The 24,516-nt window shown below is 35.9% G+C and overlaps 1 protein-coding gene across 4 annotated transcripts in view; it reads left to right on the plus strand.

Moving 5' to 3' along the window:
• Nucleotides 1-24,516, plus strand: part of MAP3K7 (mitogen-activated protein kinase kinase kinase 7) — a 48,460-nt gene that overhangs the window by 582 nt on the left and 23,362 nt on the right. For all 4 annotated transcript variants that reach the window (XM_027884489.1, XM_027884490.1, XM_027884491.1 and 1 more), the window contains exons 2-11: nucleotides 10,855-10,965; nucleotides 12,591-12,656; nucleotides 13,569-13,614; nucleotides 14,274-14,412; nucleotides 15,556-15,680; nucleotides 19,798-19,926; nucleotides 21,820-21,950; nucleotides 22,349-22,430; nucleotides 23,526-23,677; nucleotides 24,320-24,479. In XM_027884489.1, the coding sequence (XP_027740290.1) occupies nucleotides 10,855-10,965; nucleotides 12,591-12,656; nucleotides 13,569-13,614; nucleotides 14,274-14,412; nucleotides 15,556-15,680; nucleotides 19,798-19,926; nucleotides 21,820-21,950; nucleotides 22,349-22,430; nucleotides 23,526-23,677; nucleotides 24,320-24,479 (1,141 nt within the window). The remainder of the gene's footprint in view (nucleotides 1-10,854; nucleotides 10,966-12,590; nucleotides 12,657-13,568; nucleotides 13,615-14,273; nucleotides 14,413-15,555; nucleotides 15,681-19,797; nucleotides 19,927-21,819; nucleotides 21,951-22,348; nucleotides 22,431-23,525; nucleotides 23,678-24,319; nucleotides 24,480-24,516) is intronic.

Genomic DNA, 24,516 nt, shown 5'->3' on the forward strand with positions numbered 1-24,516 from the left:
GTTTAGCCACCCATTTTGCCACCCACTTTAGTATGGGTGGCAAACACTTGTCAAGCGTTGTCACAAGAGGGAACTGATGTTTCTTTCGGATCTCTATTTCTCTATGCCCCTGCTTTCGCCTTCTGCCACCATTGCACATATAATCATCATATCACTGTTAATGATTTGCTAAATGTACAGCTCTATAAGCTGTAAGGATGAACAGGGCGTTTTTTCCTTAACACAGGCTAATGATGTTGCACTCATGGATATGTAAAATTTCATTTGCTACCTGGTTACATGACCCGGAAAGTGACATATACAAGTTATTGTATAACATAGTTGAATGTAAGTTTTTCTTCTGTAGAAAGTTTCACAGTGAAACTATTGCCTTAAATTCTTTGAGGCTTAAATGGGATGGATAAAGTACAGAATTTCAGATGTACCTTTCACCTGTCAGGGTTTCCTGTGAAATTAGGGTGTGTGTGATCTGGGATAGTTTGCACACTTTATTGAAGGGCTCAGTAGTATGTATACATACTACAATGTTTGTTTAACTCTCAGAATCACACAAAAATATTGCTGCTACTGATTTTTTTTTTTTCCTTCCTCCCCTGCTAAGTTCTCTGCAGGAATGAAGTTGCGTCACGTAGACCCATAATGAATTTGATGAGGCCAGCTTGTAGAGTCTGGACCTAACAGGCATCCAAGACCGCTGAAACAGTCTCTGTGCTTTTATTTGTAGATTAACATCTTTCCCTTTCAGTAATAATAGCCCTCTTTTTCTAAACAAGTCTGTGTGGAAGTGAATTTAGTTTTGTGTAGTAGCTCTTAGAGGTATGACGACCCATGTCTCACATTTTTAAAGTAGTTTGCTATATTGTGGTTTGTTCATAATTATCATACTGGGCTTACATGGCCTGGGGTGAGTTCACAGAACATAAAATCTACAATGAACACCAGGGCACTTTCAGCTATATTAGTGGTTTGTGGTAACTTTGGTTTTCATCATAGTAGGCACTGGAAAATCTCAGAGTACAATATCTTCCAAAAGATTGCCTTTATCCCTTTCTGTGAATATAGCAATCATAAAGATTTTTGTCTTAATTGTTCTGCTTCCCTTTCTGGATTTAACTGTTCCGAAGTGAAGGTATTTTTGCAACACTTACTGATAGATAGTGATCAAATCACATGTTTTGGGAGAAATGGCTTTTCTCACCTGAAGAAGAAAATTCAAGTGGGTAACAATTTATCCATCATAAAACGGTGCCCAGGGCTGGCTCACAGAAGCGAGCACCGCATCTGCTATCTTAGACATAGCACATGGAATTAATAAAGACATAACACTTTGGATTAATAAAGAACTATACAAATCGTTACTCCTCACAACACCCTTGGGAAGGTTGCTAACAAGGATTATACTGCTGTTTTACATATAGGAAGTGTGGACCTGCATAGTGTGTGACTCGAGCTTATCATATTAAGCTTTGGCGTTGGGAGCTTGTGTGCATCCCACACCCATGCCTAGCACCTGCAGAGACGGGACTGTGTGCACAGAAATGTAGGTAGAGTTGATACCTAATTAAGAATCTCTTTAATGGGATTGTTGCATTATTCTCAAAGCAGTATCTCTGTTGGAGATGACAAAACTCATGTGGCATAAGCAGGAGAACTCTGATAATGTGTTGTCTCCATGAAAAATATGATGACAGCTGGCATAGCATTTTAGGTTACATTCAGTGTACTTGTCCTACCAGAAGTTCTTACAGGCAATGGAGATTCCTTGTGCTGGACACAGTCTAAATGTCATTGCACAGAGGAAGAAAGAAGACCATGCAGATGAATTGGAGACCCTACTTAGGCCTTGCTTTTTTCAGGTGTGGGTGTTCACCTTTTACTCACGATGCAATTTCAGTGGAAGAAGTCAACTTTGCAGTCATAACAAAACGTACATCCTTTCTAAGGATTTTCTGTGCTCTCACTTCAGGCTCTGAAGTTTTCAAGCATTTTTAAATGGCCATAGTGACTCAAAATGGTCAGTTTTATGCTTGGCAAACTTCAGGTGTTTCAAAATGGAGTGTCAAGAGATCTACATTGGAAACTCAAATGCTTTTGTAATCATAGCTTTGCTGTTGTATTATCAAGTCTGTCTTGTCAGCAGATAGCAGTCCCACTCTGCCACTGGTTTATTAATAGGTATTGAAGTTCTGGAATACTTGCAGGCCCTGAGTCCTTGCTAATAAATGTGAGATCTATAAGTGCATTTTCATTTAGATTTGCCTGAATTCTACTGGATAATATAAAAAACATGCCATATTTTGCATCAGCTACCATGCACACGTACTCTGTGTTACTTCCTCCCTGTCAAACATGTCTCCAGCTTCAGGCTGCTTTTTTGTTATTTCAAGTTTTTAAAATGAAGTAAAATGTAGAGACAATTATTATGAATGAGTTGGATTATAAATAAAAATTGTTGTGACACAGTAGGAGCATCTTCAAAACAAGAAGGTCAAAAACACCATAAAACTTGTGTTCAGCAGAAATGTTACCTATTTACCATGCAAATGTCCTCGCAAGTTTTTAGGTATTAGATAGACAAACCATTAGAAACTGAACAAATAAAACTTAATATAACTGAAATTAAGGTAACAGTAACAAGCCTAATAGCCTTGTTTTAAAATCTCATGTTTAAATCTAGCCTAAATACTCCTGTGTCTTCTTCCCAGAGGAGTTTCCACATCTAAGCAACAGACTTCGATTTTGACTTTTTCTGGCAACCTGCTCCCTTCTAGTCTTTCCTGAAAATTCCACAGCCCTTCCTCCATTATGTCACTGGATAACAGAGCCATACATGACCAAAATGTAGACTTCATCACATGATGTGTGTATGCCTTGGATCACACAGCCAAAGGTACATGTCTGGTCATGTATGCTGTGGTTCTGCCCGACCACTGGCCGATTTATCCAGGTCGAAAACCATTGCCATATTTGTGCAGTTGCAAGTTACTTTTGAACAGTGTGGAAGTGTAAATTATTTGAAAACTGTCGTTTGAATACTGCTGGTATGTTGCAGTTGATGTTTATTTTCAACAATATGTTAGGGCAACAGTGCTTAATTCTAATGGAATTTAGGGTAATGTTTTCTTAAAGATGAAAAGCTAAACTTTGTAAGTATTCTTTTTAGGAAACCTGCTTAAGGTCCCAGCAAATAAGGAAATGCAATTTATGGCACATTTACACAGTTGAATAATTTCATTAATTGTTTAGTTTGCTGAGAACTGCATGTGTTCCTTAACAATAATGAAGCAAAGCAGTTCAGGGGCAAGAGAATGAGCAATACAGTGAGACAACTGGATTTTGCTCCCTTTTTATAGCACTTAACTTTCAAAAGTTCATGAGTTGTGGTGACTGATTATGTCCATTACGCTATAAGGAATAGCTGATATGCATAAGCCGCTGCTGAGCATGAAGTTATTTCTACCTCCATTGTTTTTATGTCCTGGGAGATCACATCCAGCTATAAAATACCAGTCTGCAAAACTGGAAAAAGTTTGGATGAGAACTGCAGGTGCAATTTGAAACCTTAACAGTATTCTTGGATATTTCATGAGTACGAAAGGATTGGTGCTCAAGAGCCAAGGGTGGTAGTTAAGGATCTATTTGAAGTCAGTCATGTTTCTCAGCCTTCTTCAGTAAATAAGACTTCAGGATGCAAAGCTGAGTATCCCAAAAGCAAAGGCAAAAAATTAGTACATGGTGAAAACATATGCCAGTATTTTCTTCGATTCTACTCTAAATAAATTCCTGATTTAATTCAAGTCACTATTTAAATTTAGTTTTGTTACACCAGTGGAAGATTCTGTTCATTCTGGGGTGTGAATTTATAGTGGAAGTTACACAATACCAATTCCATGTGGGTGAAATTCAGTGTGCAGTGAGTTAGAGGATGGCTGAAAAGCTAGTGAAACTGTTAATGTGAGACTTTACATTAGATACTTTATATGCAGATATATAGTAGATATATTCAATGAATCAGTTTGTGTCCTGTAAAATAAACTTATATTTTACTCTCCTAAAGAGCACATGGGAAAGAAGCTTCACAGGCTTTTCTATTCCAGTGATGAAGGCAAAATGCGTTTTTGTGAAATAATAATCAAGTTCCCTGTCTAACGCCTTTCCCTAAGGAAAAAACTAAAACAGAACAAGTTTCACATCTCTTTTTTATTGCACCCAGTGGATTCTAGCAGTATTTGACTGCCTGTAGAATGATTATGTGTTTATCAAAGACCAATAATTTTAGACAGCACCAGCTCAGTGAGCCCAACTCCTGTTGGAGTCCTTCACCCTGAGCGCCCCAGTACCCAACATTTTGTGTCTAAAACTAGAATTTGCTGTCTGGGCTGCTGTAACAAAACAAATTGATTTATGTTAAAAGATCATTAAGGCATATTTTTTTCTTATGGTGTTTTGCATAACTTAAAAGTTGAAACTTGGAAACTAAATCTAAACTAAATTACTTAGTTTACTTAAAATTGGTAGGATTGTTTACAGGGGTTTTGGGGGTGGGGGAGTGGAGGTAATTTGGGTTTTTTTTCGTTACTGTGTGAATCCAAGAAAGGGAAAGCAACATTTAGAATTGGCTCAACTCTACTACAAATAAACTTAATCAGTCAAAGAACATAGCTGTAAGAATTGGCAGATGTGAACTCCATCCTAAAAGTGCTGCCAGGGTATTGGCCACACTCATTTGTGGCACGGGGCCGATTTGCTTCAACCTGCTTAATAAAGCATAGCACACTCAGAGGAACCAAAGTCGGAATTTGAGGCTGCTTAAATGAAGGGTAGAAAGTGTAGGCATATATTTTTAGGAGCTGTAAACTGTTATTCGTGGCTTCTTTGGGCACTTTTTTTTTTTTTGTTTAAAATCTATGTTCCCTGTATCGTATGGGCAGATGTGTGAAAAACGGAAAATATTAGTGTGCTGTATTGGCACTGTTGGAGCTCTCTTAGAAAGAATAGAAGCAACTGAATTTAAAAAATGTTATTCTGTTTTTACAAAGCACTGTAAAATATTTCTTTTTTTTTCCACTCTGTCTTGCATATTGTCTTAAGCTTGAGGGATACAAAAGTTCAGTTTGCATAAGCCTTTCATTTGCAAATATACCAGTAAGGAATGCAGCATAGATATTAAAGATAATTTAGAGCCTGCTGTCTGTTTGGAAGCAGGTTGACTTTTCTGTTGTTGAGTTTTTGTAATTGTTTGTCTTGCTTCCCAAAATCAACACCAAACATGTCACACCATAGATACTGCAAATTATTTAGTCAATTCTCCAAAGAATACTACATCTGCTAACCAGGGAGCTATTATATTTTATTGCAGTGTTATATGTCCAGCGAGTTTTTTTTAGAAAGAAAAGCACTAGGTATCCAGCATGCAGAGCTACCTTACATGGAAACTTCATGGACAGAGACAAAAACTTTGTATCTCTATGTTTTTCAGAAACCTATGAAGTTAATGCAGAGTTGAAATTAATTCTTCCAAAGTTTTGGCATTTCATAGGGGATTATGGTACATCTGAATAAACAGAGATGCATTTTTCTTGTTTTACTGGGGGAGGGGAAATTATTGGTCACATCCCTTAGGACAAAATACATCCTTAAGGTCTTAACATATCTGCAGTCTCTATTTCCTTCATGATTTCTAGTCTACATAACTTACCAGTCAGTATAGTCTACATACTTCCAAGTCAGTATCATGTATCTTTGTTTATGTACAGCATTTGATACTATTTGTACACAGAGACAGAGGTAATGCTTGTTCCAGGGCTCTTGTATGGTTCATATTCTTTAAATAAGACTCTAAATACATTATCTGGAAAACATGTAAGAGGCACTGTACTTTGCCATGTCGCTTTGCCACACAGGAAAACATAACTCTCTACTGGTATAAATTTTATAGGGAGAAGAACATATATACTTTTCAATATTTAAAGGTCTTTAAGCATTTCTTCCAGTTTAAAATGTGTTTGTGTCACATACTCATGGGTTCTCAACAAACTTGTTTCTCTTCTGTGGGAAAAGTAGAAGCACTCTTGTTCTATTTCTAAACATGTCATCTGCCCTATATTTTCCTTTTTTCTCCCAGAAGATATTTAGAGGGACAAAATCTTTTACCAAAAGAATGTGTTTATTTTTAGATCATTTTCCAAACATACGCGGTGCTAGAGATCAACTGCTGTTTATTGATTTGTTGTGTCAATAATTCCATTAACTGTGCTTCATATAATTCCGAATATGCACTAGTGCCCAAATATATGGTGTGGCACCAACAGCAGAGGACAAGAAGGAATGAACATGAAGAAACCGAAGTTCAGGCACCACCTCCCTCCTGTGCTATTAAGTTACTTAGTTCCAGCACACTGTGTTGAAGGAAACTACATAATGTTTAAACAGTTCTGACAAAATTTAAGACTCACTCCTTTAAAGAAAAAGTTCAGCGTAAACATAAGAGAAGAAAATGTTAAGTAAATGGAATCCACCACAAGCTGCGTTCTGTTGATTATAGAGGGTTTTTTTACTATGAGTAAGGTACTTTTTCCAGATTAATTAGGACAAATACACTGGGCTTTCATGTATGGTAAGCTTCAGTTTGTATCAGATCCGTCATTGCTTCTGACAGTTACTCCCTTCGTATGCTGGCCAAGAGACTGAGCTGCTTTAATGGAGGATTGGCTCTTCTGTTTTCCCTGTATCCTAGGTAAATACTCACTGCATTCGTGTCCTCTTCTCAAGTTCAACCCTCTGCCTAAGCAGGCACCAAGTCACTGATAAATTGTTATGCAACCTTGACTGCCTACTCATTTATCAAACTGTTTTCACCAACCATAAAATTTACATACCTGATGGTCTCTCACAGCTTTCTGTTATGTAATTAAGATTCAGATTGCCTGGTAAACTCTTCCTCTTGGTGCTAGACACTGATTGTTTTTAATTATTTTTTTCCCAGTCATCAGTGGGACTTCTTAAAATGAACCTGATTCGTGGAATTTATTCCACTTTACAACTAAAGCCCAAGTATTATGATATTCATGGCACAGTGTAAAACATGACATTGGGCAGTGTACTTGATTTTGTTAGTTTCTTCATTTAGTAGAAATATTATTAAAAATATATCAACATTGAAAAGTAATGATTTCTTTAGTATATGAACTCGAAATACTTCTAACAATTCTCAGGATTAAAACTGGCAGTCATGGATTTATATTGACTTATGGACTGAATTTAACCATGTGGAATCAAATGCAAGAGATACTTGGGCTTTTTTTTTTTGTTTTGTTATCCACGCGAAAAATAAATATATTTAGTTTTTAAAAATATATGTAGTATATAATAAGCCTGATAAATCAGAAACTGTTGTAAGTGATTCGGGCTAAGTAAAAAAAAAAAATGTTAAATTGCTTCATTAAATTTTATCATATGTATCCAAGACCAGTCTTTTACCTGACATGTATGTACTGTTTTCAAATAGCATTTTTTTGTCTCTGTCACTGGATTAAATGTTACAGAGTTGTAGTTGAAAACAGTATGAGAAAAGGTACATTAAGAAAAGGAACCTTCTAAAAGAAGTCTCACAGGCCAGTTACATCCACCTAGGAGAATTCATTATATGCATTATATGGAGGAGAGAGTTCTTTCCAGTTACTTGGTAACCTAGTTTGGGCTCATTCATAATATGCTGTGTTGCTGCTGCCACTATGCCTCATCCTCCCAAACTGCTCTGTGGCATCCTTCTCTCCTTAACTGTCCCTAGTGCTTCCCAAATGTGAGCAGGATGCTGTTACGTGTGCTTGCACGGTGGACTTTTATGTGCTCACTAAATCAGCAGTGCTGTGAAGTGTAGACTTATGACACACACACCACCTGGTGAGACTTTTCTGTTACCATAGTTCTGGTCACACACTGTGTGAGGTCAGTAAAGGGGTTGTAATGCACCACTCTCCTGTGCCAGTAGAAGGAGGGGGGCCCGCCATTGCCAAGAAATTCTATTCAAATTTTATTTTATTTAGGCAATTTTATTCAAGAAGTGGTCTGAGAGGGAAAAGGAAATACCAAGGGATACTATTTGGGACTTGTGTGTCTTCCAGTGACTCATTATTTCCAATTTGTTTATACGTACTATTTTTGTAGGCTGCTCAACTATCATTCCATGGCCTGGTGTTTCAGACCTCTGTTGTGGACTGCAAGAAAATAGTTGGTGTGTGTTACATCAGGAGAAGAGTCAAGGCCCTGTAGCTAGGGGAGGAGCTTACAATCAACAGGTCCCTTTTTCACTTGGGGCAGAATGGGGCATGTTCTATCTCCTACAAATATCTTGTGCAGACTCAGTCTATGAACCACTGTTGTGGAGGGTAAAGGTTGAGAAGGCAGGAACTCCTGGAAGGCAAAGTATGTACTGTAATGTATAATAGAAGAATAGTATTTTGTGTAATCAGGAAACCAGGAGAGGAAAATGCCACTGATCACCATTCCTGGACAGCCATCTCTCATATCCATAGGTAACCTTTGAAAAAGACTGAGTATCATTTCCCTTTTCTCATCTTCCTTAATGCAAGATCTTGATGGTTTTTTTTAATTTATATTTTTCCTCTCTTCAAATTGGGGCCTCGATTGCAGACTTCCTCCTATTCATCATGACAGTTTATCAGGTCTTGAGTTATGCACCTTCAGCCTTTTCCACCCCATTCCCGAGGGAAATCAGTTTTACTATTTATTTATTTATTATTTATATGTTTGTTTATTTGTTTATTTATTTATGTATTAGGAAAGCATGTAGTAAGAACCTAACCCAAGCGCGGTTTACATAAGTGATAGTTTGCTCTCACCTGAAGCCTTGACAAGTAGTCTGGTGCTCATACATTCCTGGATACTGAGTTACCTTCTCTATATCGGCACTCTTAATGACCTGAATTGCTGCTATACTGGAGGGCATCTCAAAAAAAAGAAAGGCAAAACTATTAAATGTCATTTCCTCAATGGGTAAGTATATGGGCAGCAGGCAGTTTGCATTGGTTCAGCATATGGGGTGTGTGTTTATTCACTAATCTCCTACAAATCACACTTTTCTTTAAAGAAACCATCCTGTTAAGAAGTGAATTTACCAGTGAACCCATAAGATTGGTGTAGTGTTTATAATGTGGATGCAACATTATGTTTGAACATTTTGTAGATCCTTTAATTATGTTGCATCTCTATTGTATACGTTTTTAATACCCCCCCATCAATAATATTTCCCATTTTTTGTTGGGTAAAGTCATAAATAACTATGACTTTCTAGTGAAAAGCTTTGTAATTTTAGGCAGTGTGTTTCTCTATTCAAAATAATATTCCTTTTTGGGCTTTGCCCATTTAAGGAAGACAGTAATAAACTGTCCATTAATAAAGGAAGCCATAATAAACTGCTACGATAATCATATTTTGAAGTGCTTGCACTTCACCCTCTCCTTATTTCCCTTTCTTTCCCATCCCTTCCCATTCACCTCTCAGAAACGTGTTTGTTTCATTAGAAGCGTCTGCTTTGTTCCTCAGGATACAAAGGATATTACTTGAAATCAAGGACTAGGAACACACAGTGCTCTTAAAATCAACAGTGAAGAAAGGTTGCAAGGACCAAATAGGAATCCAAGACCAGCTGACTTAGCCCTGTATCTCTCCTCCCCTCCTTATCATCTGCCCTGCCTTGAATTTTTTGGATTTGGAGGAGCTTCTTTTCTGTACCTGCTTCTGTGCCTTTGTGTGCCTTACATTTCTTCTTTCTCACCACCTTTCTTTTGTGAAACAACTTGCTTGTCTGTGCTTTCCCTTAGCAGTTAGAGTCTCTGTTTTGGTGACGCTCTCATTTCAGCTTTACATCTCATGTGCATGTTTTTTTTCTGTGTGTTGCCATTTCCCCCCTGAAGAACACGATTAAAGAAATTAAAATTTCAGTTTATCATTGTTTGTAACTCACCAGTTACTAAAAGTGACCTCATAGAAAAAAGGACACTTCTCTCTATCCTGCTTTCATTTCTATGCTTGGTTTCAAAGAGCTGCTCTAAACGATGGTGGTGTTGGAGCTCCTTCACAGCAAAGGTTAAAGGTTTCTTGTAAAATATAGTATGCAGAAGCTGCTAGTGCTGCTTCTGTGAAGTTACAGTGAAGAGTTATGACTCCTGTCTGGTTTTTTTATATTTTTGGGCAATGTTAGTTCCAAATAAGCTAGAAAACAAGAAATAGAGAAAGCTTAGTTTGTACAGACACTGTGTTTCTTTGGAGGGCTTGCAGGAGAATTTACTGCTCTCACACTATTGAGTCATCCCTGAGAAAATGAAAACATAACTTTAAACACATTGAACAGCTCATCCCAACTTCATCATAGTCCTGTGCAATTGTTTCTGTATGTATTTGAAATTCAGAACTTTAAAATTCCTATTCCTAACGAGAATAAAGGAATGCAGCAAATAGATATAATTTTATAATTTTACAGGTCAAATCTAAATAAATAAATTTTCTGTCATTCCTCTAGTTTTGTTCTGAGCAAATCTTGTTTGAAATAAGGGAGATCGTATTTTTCTGAAATACTGGTACTGAATGTTAATACTAAATTGTTTTGTTTACAATTTTTTGTAAATTATGTTTTCCAATTCTTCTGTAAAATATCTTTGGAGGAAGCTTAGCTAAGCACCAGTTATGCTTTGACATTGTAGTATTCAGTCACTGCTGCAAAACTTGAACCTGTGTGTCTTCAGTTTTCAAAGTTTAATTTCTTTTCTCTTTGCAAAGTCCTGCACAGCAAATGAAACCATTTCAAGTTTTAACTCGTTTTATGTTTTGTTCTAGGTTGTTGGAAGAGGAGCCTTTGGTGTGGTCTGCAAGGCAAAATGGCGAGCTAAAGATGTAGCCATTAAACAAATAGAAAGTGAATCTGAAAGAAAAGCCTTCATTGTAGAGGTACAGTAATTTGATGGGAAATACCAGGTTTGGTAGAGCTTGTTTTCTTGAATTCATGGGTGCATTTTAGTGTACTAAAAGCTACTTAAAGTACTGAAGTCTATTAAAAGATAAATATACTTAGTGGTACCCAGTTCAGACCTGGACCTCTTGTCTTGCAGAACAAGAGATTTGTCAGAGAACATTCCAGCTTCTTTAGCTTGCTTCCCATAAAAAGCTGGAAGGCATGGAGGAAAGACAGAAGGGCACACAACTGGGGAAATGCCAGTTCCTAGATTCTGTCCCAGTCTGGAATCAGGGTGCAGCTGAAATACCCACCAAAGTCTTGGAGCTGATTAACACTTCCAGAGGCTACAGCATAGGTTCTTCAGTACAGTCAGGTCCATACTTGAAACTGTTTCTGAGTTTTATCAACAGTTCTAATGAATTTATTATTTTTTCTTACATATATTGCTACCTGTAACTCATTTAAAGGCAGTCACTGTTTTCATTCCATGTCTACTTCTTCAGAAAAACCTTGAGTAGTTCAGATACAATGATACACTTCGCAAGATACATAACATGTATTAGAATCAAAAGTTTGCCGTGTAATTTAAGTGGGATATATTGTGACATGTTGCTTAGTATTTATTCAGTTATCATTTAGTATATTCGAGATACGCAAAATATGTTAAAAATAAATCTCTTCAATTTGGAGCTAAATGTACTCAAATGTAACACATTGAAGGGTTGAAAGAAGCATGTTTGTTATAGGCCTCTGTGTAAATATTTCTATTTTGTTCATTACCGTGGAAAGTTTTTAAGTTTAGTAATCTCAGTCTAATTTAATACTCAGTAGATCTGATCTGTCTCTTAGCATTTTTTGTGTTCTGAAGAGATTTGAGTAGATAATCTTAAAAATGCTTAAATAATTGGTATTCTGGAAACCCTACACAGCGTAATAATCTGTTCTGATTTTTTACGTCTTCTGAAGTGTACAGAAAAGTAGCATTTGTTCCATAGACAATGAACAGCATAAACTACTTCAGAAGCCTGTGTAAAGGGAAAAAGAAATTATTTTTTCTTTCCCTTCTGTTACGTACTGGTAATAAAAATACTTAGTGCAAAATAGAGTAATTGTCAGTACAAGCAGTAGTAGGTTCTTCTAACTATGTCACTTTAATATTAAACTGTTTGGCTTTATTTCTAGTGTTGTGGGCTTGGGATTTTTTAGAACAGTAATCTTCTGTACTGTGAATAAAGCCAATATGATTCTGATTTTTTTAAGTAGCCAGACAACCGAGATTCCAAAATTGCAGGCTCCAGGAAGAGCATCAAACCTACAGAGGTCTTAGATGCAGAGTGCTTGTGACTTGAGTGATTTTACTACAGCCTGTCAAAATATTTTCTTTAAATTTAACTTCTTAAAAATTTCTTTTAAAATACAGTTCCAATTAGACTCAAACCTAATTACATAAATTAAAATGCAAAGAGGGACATAGGTCTTGGAATTCCTAAAATCACTATCTAGGGTTATGCAGACATATAAAACTGTACTTTCTGTCGCAGTGTATTAATCATGACTGTGAAAATAAAGCATTAACCTTTTTTCCCCATGGTTTGAAATTGTGTGATTTGTGTTGCAGCTTCGACAGCTGTCACGAGTGAACCATCCCAACATTGTCAAGTTATATGGAGCCTGTCTAAACCCAGTAAGTTATAGCTTTGTCAGTGTAACAGCAAGTGACTAGCTTAGCATGTGCAAGCATCAATGCACAAAAAATGCATTTCTTACTAAAAATGTATATTTTCTATGTATTTTTTATGTTTTGGCTATAATAAGGAAATGTACAGATATGTAGGTTGCTTGATATTTTCAGGTCGTAGGTTTTTTTCTTTCCACTGCTATGAAAAATAAGTTCTTTCAAGAAGACCCCAAAGCCATTTCTAAGCACAGGTTATGCTTCCATTTGTTAGAATGGCATCTGCTGTATTACATATGTAGTTATGTTCATATTTACAGTATATTAATTGCAAATTAGCAATACAAAAAGCAAATGCATTAGCAACACATGATTATAGCTTGTAAATCAGTTCCTATTCTCATGTGTGCAATTTTCAGGATTTGCCACAGCTGCAAACAGTCCCACAAATTCTCAAAGCAGAAAAGCAAGTCCTATGACTGGACTGATACATCCTTAGCTAATTCTAATATGGGCTATTTAATTGTTTAAAATAATGCTGCATCCCTTTTTTTTCCTTGGTAGTAGTGATATTATTTTGACATGGTGTTTAATTTTTTTTTTTTTTTTTTTGTAAACTGCTAAAGGAAAAAAGTAAGAACAAGTGAGTTGCAGTTTGAAGACAGCATTTGCTTTTTAAGACTGAGGCAGGGGGAGGTCATTCTCTCCTAACTTACAGTGGGAACTAAGTATAAAACTGATTTCTGTTTCTTACATATAAATACGTACACTTCAAACTGACCTTTTACTTCATAGATATGTTTTCCATTAGCTTAGGTATGGAGGCTTTGCAGTTGTTCTCAAAGAACTTTCAGTTTATAGAAGCTGTTTTCTGCCCCTACATTTAAGACATCCCTGTTCTTTGTTCCCTCCCCTGCAAAGGTGTGTCTTGTCATGGAATATGCCGAAGGAGGTTCTCTATACAATGGTGAGTATCACTTCAACATAGTGTCTTCCTGGACCTAAAGCACTAGTATTAGGGCATACATGATCTAAACTGTAAAACTGTTTCATACATATGTCTCCATCCTTGGAGGTACTCAGAAGTCACCTCACCAAAGTCCTGGCAACCAGCTGGAGGTGGCCTGCTCGACCCTGCTTGGTGGACCTCTGGAGGTCCCTTCCAACCATTCTGTGGTTCTTTGAAATGTTTTAAATAGTTTTAAGGAGAAAGGAGTGTGCTTTTTAAAACCGCTTTTCAGTCCGCTGGTTTGTTCTTGGTATCAGTTTCTTATATTTTATATAAGTAATTTAAAGTTTTCCAGTGGAACATCTGAAAAGATTTTTGCTTAAGTTGTAAATTCCCTGACCAATTGTTTAACATAGACTTTACTAGGGATAGCTGAGAACAAGCAACACCTTTCATGTTGAATTTTAACATTAAAATTTATGGAAAGCATACTAAAAAACAGAAAATATTTTGTCATTTATTTTTAAAGTCTCCAGAAGGATATTTTCAGTTGCGGTAATGAGGTGTTGATAATTACTTAGATTCCATAGAGCTTTCTAAGTGGTATTTTGTTAATTCCATCATATGTGTTGTAATATGCAATAAAGTTCTTTTTAGTTTGTGCCTTTGTTTTGCAGTGCTGCATGGTGCTGAACCTCTGCCTCATTATACTGCTGCACATGCCATGAGTTGGTGTTTACAGTGTTCCCAAGGAGTGGCATATCTCCACAGCATGAAACCAAAGGCTCTAATTCACAGAGACCTGAAACCACCAAAGTAGGTTTATGGTTCATATTTTATATTTTCTTACAATTGGAAGTTAAGATAATTTTTAAATATTTATTGCATTTGAAAAGAACCTTTAATTGATACTAACTTTTGAGTCTACCATATTCCAAATGAAAGGTATGCATTTGAAACTTCAGTTACAGAATGATGGTGTATGATACAGAAGATGAACTGTATTCACTTACTTTCTGTCAAACTGGAAAAATATCCTGCTCCTGCCCTGTATCATGTAAGAGGATTTTTTTAGAAGTAAGACTTCTAATCAGAGCCATTTAAAATCCTCCAGTTTTGAAATGGTTTTGTTGTTCAGTAAGAGAACATTGTGGCAGGGGTGTTTTGGTTGATTGGTTCTAATGTCATATTTAATCTGTTATATTAGAGCTCTTTTCACCACATGGCCATCCTCTTTTGTCTGCCCCTTCTGCCAGTTCTACTACCCCTGCCAGGAGCTCCCATCATTTTCCACTGAAACAAAATTCAGTAGTTTTCTATCCAGTCAGTTTGTTATCTGACTCATTTTACAGCTTCAGATCTGGCTGCACAGATTAGGTAGAAACAAATATTTGAGTATGAGCAGAATCATCCCTTTTTTATGGTAGCCTGCACTTACTACCAGATAAAATCCTAATATGAAGCCAAACTTTAAATCTTTAGTTCTTTCTTGTATCCCCAGTTTTTATCTAGAGAACTGTCAACATGGGACTTCAGTGCTTTCATATAAATAAATATCTATGTTGACGGACATTAGCGGGCATCTTGACTATTCTTGTGCTGAAATTGTTACAGCACTGTTTTTTCAGCCTCTATAATCGGAAGGTTTAATATTAATGTCAATATATACTTAGTGATTTACTGTGGCTAAAGATACTTAATTAAAATCTGACATGTAGGAATATTAGTAAATTACAGTATGTATTGGAGTATATTAAAATATTCAATATGTTTGCATTAGAAACGAGTGACCTTACTTATTTCCCAGATTATAAAACTAAAGCACTGAGAATCAAAGCCTTAAGACATTCAGCTGTATTAGAATTATAGTTGTTGGGATTAAAAAAAAAAAAAAAACAGTGGTTTATTACCAGACTATTTCATCCCACAATTTAAATATTTTTTTTTTTTCTTTGACAGTTTGCTCTTGGTAGCTGGGGGGACAGTTCTAAAAATCTGTGACTTTGGTACAGCCTGTGATATTCAAACACACATGACCAACAATAAAGGAAGTGCTGCTTGGATGGCACCTGAAGTTTTTGAAGGTAATAAAAATTCACAGTGTCAGTATTATATGTTGTTTTCAGGGATGCACTTGTGAATTAGTGTGCTGCAGGAAATAGGAGTATCATATAATCTTCATTTCAATGTGCATTAAAGTTTAGGTAACAACTGAAAGAGTCTTGGAAGAACTCTAACATTTATTTAAAAATCTGTACAATTGTATATTGCCAAATAATTATGCAAAGGTTTAAAGAACAGCACTGAACCAACTCTCTCATATTAGTGTTAGATATTTAATTAAATGAAGATGTGGAACCTTTATTTGTGTCATGGCTAAGATTTACATAAGGAGTACCTCTAGACAGCTGCTGTTTCTTTTTTTGTAAGTAAGCAAATACAGCCAGAGGGCTCTTTCTCCACAATTTTCGTGTTTCCAAGATTCTTAAGTTATTTCAAACTTTTCTGACATTTAAATACAGTCATTACTTTCTCTCTCTATTCTGATCAGCTTTTAACTTTAGAATTTCCTTGTTAGCATCTCTAAATTAAACATAATTGCCTTCATCTTCAATCCCCCACTTTCTTGTAACTCCATCTTCGTCTGCTTTTTGTGTAATCTAGAGATTTGATGTACTTCCTCTTTCCTACATACTGAGGAACTTGTTATTACCAGTTAATTTAGTTAGGAAAATAAGCTATTTCTTGGAGTGTAACTGGGAAAGACTGATGACACTTGATAATTAGATAGATATAATTGCTGCATGATTATCATAGAAATAATCCAGTCTATATTAAATTGCAAATTAAACACCTTATAGCCAGTCAGTACCTTAAATTATCAATATGATTTAGCAGTGGTCTGGAAAAAGTCATCTTCCTGCTTTAGGAAGTGCCTGTGTGCAGCAGTGGCTTCCCCAGTTCTGGATCTCTTTTCTTTTACTGTCTTTATTCCAGAGACTATTCCCATACAGTTTTAGGAGGTGTTTTGTCACAAACATCACATTTGGAGCTTTTGTTCTGAAGGTTCCATTTTCTTCCACATATTGCTTAGAATACCAACCCAAGGGTTATGTTTCACTCTGGTGCCTGAAAATTTTCCATTATGTCACTTCATATTGAGCCACCTACTTTATTTCTGTTACTCTAGCTAGGAGTGCTTCTTTTCTTACCATTTGTTTATTATTAAATTAAATTGTACAGATAGGAGATTTTTTTCTTTTAGAAATAATCAGTTGGACAATTAGTGTTGCAGTTAGATTTTTTTGTTTTTTGAGTAAAAAATCTTAATCTGAAATGGATATAAATAAGTATGTTATGGTAGGGATTTGCAGTGCATATCGTAGTTCCTCTGATGTATGAATTCAGCAAGGCAGAACAAAGAAATCTTGTATTGCGGTTGTATTTTTGGACAGCAGCAAAAGCCTTCAGTTTACAGGGTTTTTTATGTACTTTTAACTGAAAGCATTTACTGATAAAGAGACAAATCAATATAAAAGGAAAAGTATCAAGGAAAGGAAGAAATCTTGTCGCTTCTATGATGCAGCATATCAAATTACTCTTGAAACGGTTATTAAGCTACTAAAATAACTATGTCAAATGTCAAAATTGTTAAAAATGTGTTTACCTATGCTACTGAATCAGAATTCAACAATGTAAAAAAGGCTGATATTATTTTAGCGCTGTTCTAGTACTAATGTTTTTTAGATGAGAACAACAGAGACATGAGAAGTATCTGTTTTAGAAGACAACCATCTATTGAAGCAGTTGCCCTAATATTAAGATTTTCTTCCCATTTTAAACATTAGGGCACCTAAAGCCTTGTACAGATCAAATAATCTACATGAAAATAACATGACTTAGATCAGGATAAAGGTAAAGAGAGTAATTCTGATATCAGAAACCATTTTAAAATTGCTTTGAGATAATTGAGGAATGATTGGGTCTGTCCAGTCTTGGTCTGTTACATAATAAAACAACACAGAATATTCTCTCACTTCTTTTGGGCTCTGTTTTCAGAATTAGTCCAAGGCTTCTTGGCCACAAAATAGAATTTCCTTGCACCAACAGCTTTCCTTTCATAGTCTTAGTGTCACAGAAGTGCTGTGACTGTTGCAACTGCATAGATGAGACTGTTTTGCTTCCCTAAGTGATCTACCATTGTTTACATAGATTTTTTTTCTCCAGAACTTTTGAAAATAAGTTGACTGATAAAGCTGATTTTATTCTTTTTCAGTACCTTTTGAACTCATTAGCACATTCAGCTACTTTGATATAGGTGTAAAGAGTTTCAGAGATGCCGAGTTCTTAGAGAGTTTTGTAAAATGAGTAGCTGCAAGAAGTCCAAATTAGTGCCTTCACTAAGAGAGGGCTTGAGGTTCATGCTGCTTTCTCTTGTGTTTGCGTTGCAAACTGGCTGGACTGCAAGAACTGGCTAGAGAAAAACTGCCTTGCACAGTTTGTCAGAGGGATGGGGGCAGAGAAAGATGGCTCACAAATAGGGTAGAGCCTGTTGCAGCTGGTTGCTGTGTGGTAAGTATTCATGAAACTAGACTTCTTTAATCCCACTTGTGGTGGTTTTAATCTAGGCCTTCCTTGGTGATCAGTTTGTAAACAAGGAAGGGACAGTGTTCCCAGTATTTCATACGATTTTTACGTAAATCGGGGTATAAATAAGAAGGGAGGAGAGGCCTTCGCTCTCTTCTCTTCCGCCCAAGTTCGGGAACAGTGGGTCCCTGCGTTGGTCTCACTTATCTAAGGCTGAGGCCTGCAGCATCCACTGACCCGCCACGTGGAGGCTTGGAGAGTGCTGGCCATGTCTGCCAATCCTGCTTTTCTAAGGGATGTGATGAGATTTGTTTTACTAGTTATTTACTAGCTCTCAGGTTTGACTGCGCATATCTGCTCAGTGTCCCTTTTTTGTCTCCTTTTGTTCCTTTTCCCCTTTCCCTATCCCTCCGGGGGGAGTGTTTGGATTCCCTTTTGCTGTGCACATAACATCTTAACTGTATATAACTGTAATGTAACATAAAATACATATTGTTTTATAACTAGCTTGATTTTGTTTTTTTTTTCAATTTGCATAGTTCTTTGCCCTGGGCTAAGAAGGTGTGGGGGGTGGGGGGGAATTGCTGCTGAGGGTTTGGGCATTTGGAGGGAGCCAAGTCTGAACCATCACACCACTGTTTATGAAATTATTTGTCTGAATGATGCTTTCTGATTATGTGTTAACAAAAAAAATCCCTTGACCACTGTATGCCAATTTTAATCCTTGCTTAAACAGAGGGGAGCAAATCTATCATTTATAATCACACATTTATTCTGATGTCATTAACCATTCACATTTCTTATTAGTATTTGCATGAGTAATGGTTACTGAGCATACATTCTTTTGCATCTCCAAACACTTTTATGAATTATTCTGTATCATCTACATGTCTTCTACACCTTAGGAGTCTGTGATGGTCAAAGAGTTTTAATTAAGTAATGACATTACAGAAAGAATAAGAATAATAAACAGGGAGGAAATAAGATGGTGAGGAATTGAGGACTCTGCTGATTACTTCTGCTGAAGACCTGTAATTAATAAAGAACAATGGATATGACAGATGTTACTGCCTGGCATATTGTGACTAATGTTGGAAGAGGTGAATTAAAGAATATTTAGAGGGAGCAAACATAGTCAGTTAAACCATGAATGCAGGAGATCTTTAAACTTAATAAATTGTGGTTTAGATTATATAAGAAAACTGATGCATTTGTCATTTCAAGATGACTCCAAGTGAAAAGGATTGATTCCCAGAGAGAGGGATTCTTAACAATCAAACTGTCAAATGGTTGCAGACTTTAGTTAGCATGAATCAACCAGTTTTAGAAAACTGTTTTTTTCTCAACAAAATAAATGTGAAGTGAAAGAAAGCATATAAAACTATTTCTTTATTGGAACAGGCTGCCTAGGGAAGTGTTGGAGTCACCAACTCTGACAGTGTTCCAGAAACAACTCATTATGGCACTTAGTGATGTGGTGTTCAGCAAAAGTTTAGACTTAATGATCTTGGAGGTCTTTTCCAACCTTAGTGATTCTACGATCAGCTCAAGCTGTACTTCTTTTTAATGTGTTACATAGAAAAGAGACAAATTATATTGATGGCTTTCTTCCAGGTAGCAATTACAGTGAAAAATGTGACGTTTTCAGTTGGGGTATTATTCTCTGGGAGGTAATCACCCGTAGAAAACCTTTTGATGAGATTGGTGGTCCAGCTTTCCGAATAATGTGGGCAGTTCACAATGGTGAGTTGGAAATATTTTACTGCATTTGAAGTTGTGCATTTGACCTGTAAATTTGCTAAACATTCTTAACCACGCAGCTTTAAATTACTAGTGTTTCCATTTTATGCGTCATTAAATATACACTTTTGTCACAAAGACTACATAGTTAAGCACTACCACTTCCGTGTCAGTGTGGGTTTTGTGTTATTTGGCTGCTATGGGTAACTGGTGTATTAACTAAGAAGGGTAAAGAGCCATGTCTTCTTTGTTTTGACACTCGATTTTAAAAGTGATCTGAGAGGTGCAACAGAAAAACCCACAACCCCTCTATCTGGATGAATGGTGATTTTTATTAGCCGAGTTGTCTCTTTTATTTTTTTTACTCTTTGTAATTAAATGTATACAATAAATGTGTGACTTGAAGTAACTTGACCTGTGTTTAGAAATACTAGAAATTGTCACTCCTGCAGGACCATTAGGCATTAAAAATGTCATTTGGTTTTTCATCTGTGGTGTTTTGAATTTTGTTTATTTTGTTCTGCTGTTTGAATGGTTTTACCTTTTTACCTGCACTCATGGGGCAGCACTCTGCTGTGCTAGGTATTATACAGAACAGATTTTTATGAGCTTAGACTATAAACAGGACACAATGGTTGTATTCAAATGGACCTTTTTCTTTAAAACAGTGGTATAATGCCGATCAGGGTAGTAGATTGTAATATCTTCATTCTAGTGGTGTAACTTTTTTACTACTGTGTTTTTACGTACCATGGCAAAACAGAGTTTTACAAACAATAAAGTAAGGATAGTGAAGTAGTTCAGTGGCTGCAAAGAGTTTCTGCCGTTTGTGAGAGACAACATCAAAGCAAGCACAGACTTGTTTGTAAGGAAAAAATAACAAACAATGAAGGCTGTTTTTTCAGATACACAGGTCATTAATGTTAGGAGTGAGGAGTGCCTTGCATAAAAGCATTAACTGTGAAACTAAGTGTAACTCCAGTAGTCATAAATCAGGAAGCCTCAATAAGGTGCAGGAGTATCCTTTAGGGAAAGAAAATTTCCCTATCTGTAGCTTCTTGTGCTTCAAAAACTTATCCTTTTTATCTTCTTCCATTTTCTTTTTCCTTCTTGAGTGGAAACGTTAGTACACTTCATCTCACTTAAGACTATGGTGGCACTCTTTCCTTCATCTATTACTCATTCTGTGTAATATATTTTTAAATACTTGTTGGTTTCTTTGCAAACCGTCACTGTTCCTCATATATCAGACACAAGTGGTTGTCCATTAATTGTACTCATTGTTGAAATCGTAAAAAGAGGAGAAACTTGAACTAAAAAACAGCCGAATGGTTATACAATAGTTGAAGTAAAATGTGTTATTACAAATGTGTATAGGCATTAGAAAGTCACACAAAATTGGTACTTCCAGTGCCTGTAATTTTTAAGGGAGTTTTTAAGGGCAAAATCAGCTCTCAAAAATACATCAGGTGTTTTGGTTTTTTTATTTTTTTTTCTTGTGAATACAGCATTAGGAACCAAAGACTGTTACTACTTGCTTCCTAGTTTGTTCTAGAGCTTCATTCTTCAGAGACTAGCAGCATTAGCCATTGTAATGTGCTGTATTTATTCAGGCCTCTACTGAAGAAGTTTAATTTCTTTTCTACTTGTTTGTATGTAATTGTAGCCTCTATGTAGTGCAAAGGAACTTTTTTTAATCAGTTTTTATTTGTAAGAGAGAAAATTAAGTACAAGCCAGTTCTTTCAGCCTACAATTAACTCTACCTTTCTGTATATTTATTTAGCAAAATACTGGGGAGAGATCGGTCACTGTCAGTTGTTTATTATAATAGTCTGTTTAAAAAATTAGGGATTTTTCCTAAAAAATTAAGGGTTTTTTTCTAATTTCAATTACAGGTACTCGGCCACCTCTGATCAAAAACTTACCTAAACCAATTGAGAGTTTAATGACCCGTTGTTGGTCCAAGGATCCCTCGCAACGACCATCCATGGAGGAAATTGTTAAAATAATGACACACTTGATGCGGGTATAAAAATTTATTTTAGTATCTTAATCATTTTTTAAGCTGTTAAGGTAGGAAATTGAATTACAAAAGGTATGCCTTTCATCACACTCCAAAGATGGGCTTGCATGTTTTCTTTCTGCTCTTTCTTTTTGATAAAACTTATCAATTACAGTAGAGAAGGGAAATAATTCATCTCCTTATGGGAGGGGTATACCAACTCATAAGAGATTTGAGGAAATTTAAAAAATACTCATAGGTGTATTTTAATGTATGACTAAAAATATTTACACTTACGTGTCTTCAAAATAAATTCTTATAAATTTATAAATTGTATTTCTAAATTATGTGATACTATTAAAATAATTTTAAAACTATTTTTAATTAGGCTTTTTTATCAAATCATTGCTCTTTCTCCACAGTACTTTCCAGGAGCTGACGAACCTCTGCAGTATCCTTGCCAGTATTCAGATGAAGGCCAAAGCAACTCTGCCACTAGTACAGGTACATTTGTATAAGTGAGAGAAAACGAACAGCAACATAAGCATTGACAGGGATCTATTTTTTTTGTTAATACTTCTTACCACATCATATTCAGTGTTCTCAGTCAAATGGTTTTGATGAAGTGTACTTGTAATGGAGAACAAGTTTATTGTAAAAGCTATCTAAGTGTCCAAGTTTAAGGTCTCCTTTTTTTTCCCATGAATGTTGCTAACAATTAACACCTTTTCACCAATACGTGATGTGTAGGAGTTGTCAATTTAAAATTTTTCACTACTCTTGAAAACTGCACCTCTTTCAGTTATAATCTCCACAATTTAAACTTGCATTTCTTTTATGTTAAGAAACATTAAATACCGTAATTTAAATTTAAGTGCAAGAAAATAACCAGAAAGGTGGATGGAACGAAACGTGGGCTAGACTTTCAGGTAGTCTTGATTTAGGATAAATCCTTTTAACAAAAGAAAATTAAGATCATTTGATCGCCTCATTTTTTAGAGTACAGTTTCTCCACTTAAATAATTTTTAATCTTAGGGGTCTTCAAATTTCTCTGCTTGGTTTGTTTATTTTCTGTCTCCTAAGAAATTGCTGGTATTTTTGATAAAGTTTCATTGGCTTCTTTACAATTTAGTGACCTATATATTAACAACATCTTTGCAGCTGTAGCATTGCACTGACTTTACTAGTTCTCCACCTCTCAGCACATGATTTTAAGACCTAATTTATCACTTCAAACTGAATATATGTTGACTGTTATTTATCACATATTTATGCTCTTCTGTGGTTAACGATGGTCTTTTTTTTATTGCGAATGAGATTTCTGGTTGTGTTTTTAATATAACACTACCCTAACAATTTCAAAGAAAGCTAAAAATTGACTTCTGAATGTTATCGCAGTAGGTACTTGTGTATTCTTTTTCGCTCCTCTTCTTACAGTAATGGATCTGTTGAAGTCTTGCAACTTGCCTTTCATTAAAAGTTTTGAAAACTGTTGTTTTAAAGCCAAGTTAGGCTTCTGAGAATGCTCTGGTGAAGAGGTGCACTTCAGTCTTTTTAGTGAACATTCCCAAACGTTCTTCCTTGTTACTGGTTTCTAGGTTCATTCATGGACATCACTTCTACAAACACAAGTAACAAGAGTGATGCTAACATGGAACCAAGTGACTTCCAAGGAGCTTCTACCAATGACACTATTAAACGTTTAGAGTCAAAATTGGCACAACAAATCAAAACCACAACCAAGCAGCCGGTAAGCTAACATGTGCAATTTTGAACCATAATAACGAAGCGGACATGGTAGACGAAAGTGTTGCATCTGCTCTGAAACATTAGTGTCCTCCTTCAAAAATCGTACAAACCTGGACCCAGGTACTTATAGGAGAACATGAAAAGGGATGGAAAAATATTGAATGATTCCAAAAATGTAAACTGGAAGGCTCTATTAAGATCTCCAATGAAATGCAAAAAACTAGTTCCTTCTGTTTAAAGGGATTTATTAGATTAAAAAAAACGTGTTTGAAAATCGCTGCCTTAATTTAAATCCAAAATATTAGTATGATATAAAAGGCTTAAACATTTATGTGAATTTTGAAAATACTGGGGCTTATTTCAAGTAGAATGTAAAAATACAAAGATTCTACTCTGATGATATTGGCCTAATTCTACTGATTTTTTTTTATCTGTATGTATGAGATTATTTTCAAAGTTGCAGATATTTCGGTTTTATATGCCAATAGTAGCTCAATTATTACCATTTATTATGTTACAAATTTTAAATCATGTCACTTTTAAAATGCACAGTATAGAAATAGATTTTTAACCTGCATACTGATGCAAATTATGGAGGGGCTTGTGCAGAATTTTCTTTTTAAAAATGTGACTGTTGAAACAGGGTGATCCTGGCCGTTTGAGTTTACCCCCATCTCGTGGGAGCAGCGTGGAGAGCTTGTCAGATGTTCGTGCACGACCACCGTCAGCCCTTGTTTCCGGAGAAGCCAAAAGGATGAGTGCTGACATGTCTGAAATAGAAGCAAGAATAGCTTCCATCACAGGTAAAATTAAAGGATGTTTGGGGTGTAGACTAAGGAA

Source organism: Empidonax traillii, unplaced genomic scaffold (genome assembly GCF_003031625.1).
Source record: "Empidonax traillii isolate 1590-97213 ecotype Southwest subspecies unplaced genomic scaffold, ASM303162v1 scaffold147:size910788, whole genome shotgun sequence".
NCBI classification, from domain to species: Eukaryota; Metazoa; Chordata; class Aves; order Passeriformes; family Tyrannidae; genus Empidonax; species Empidonax traillii.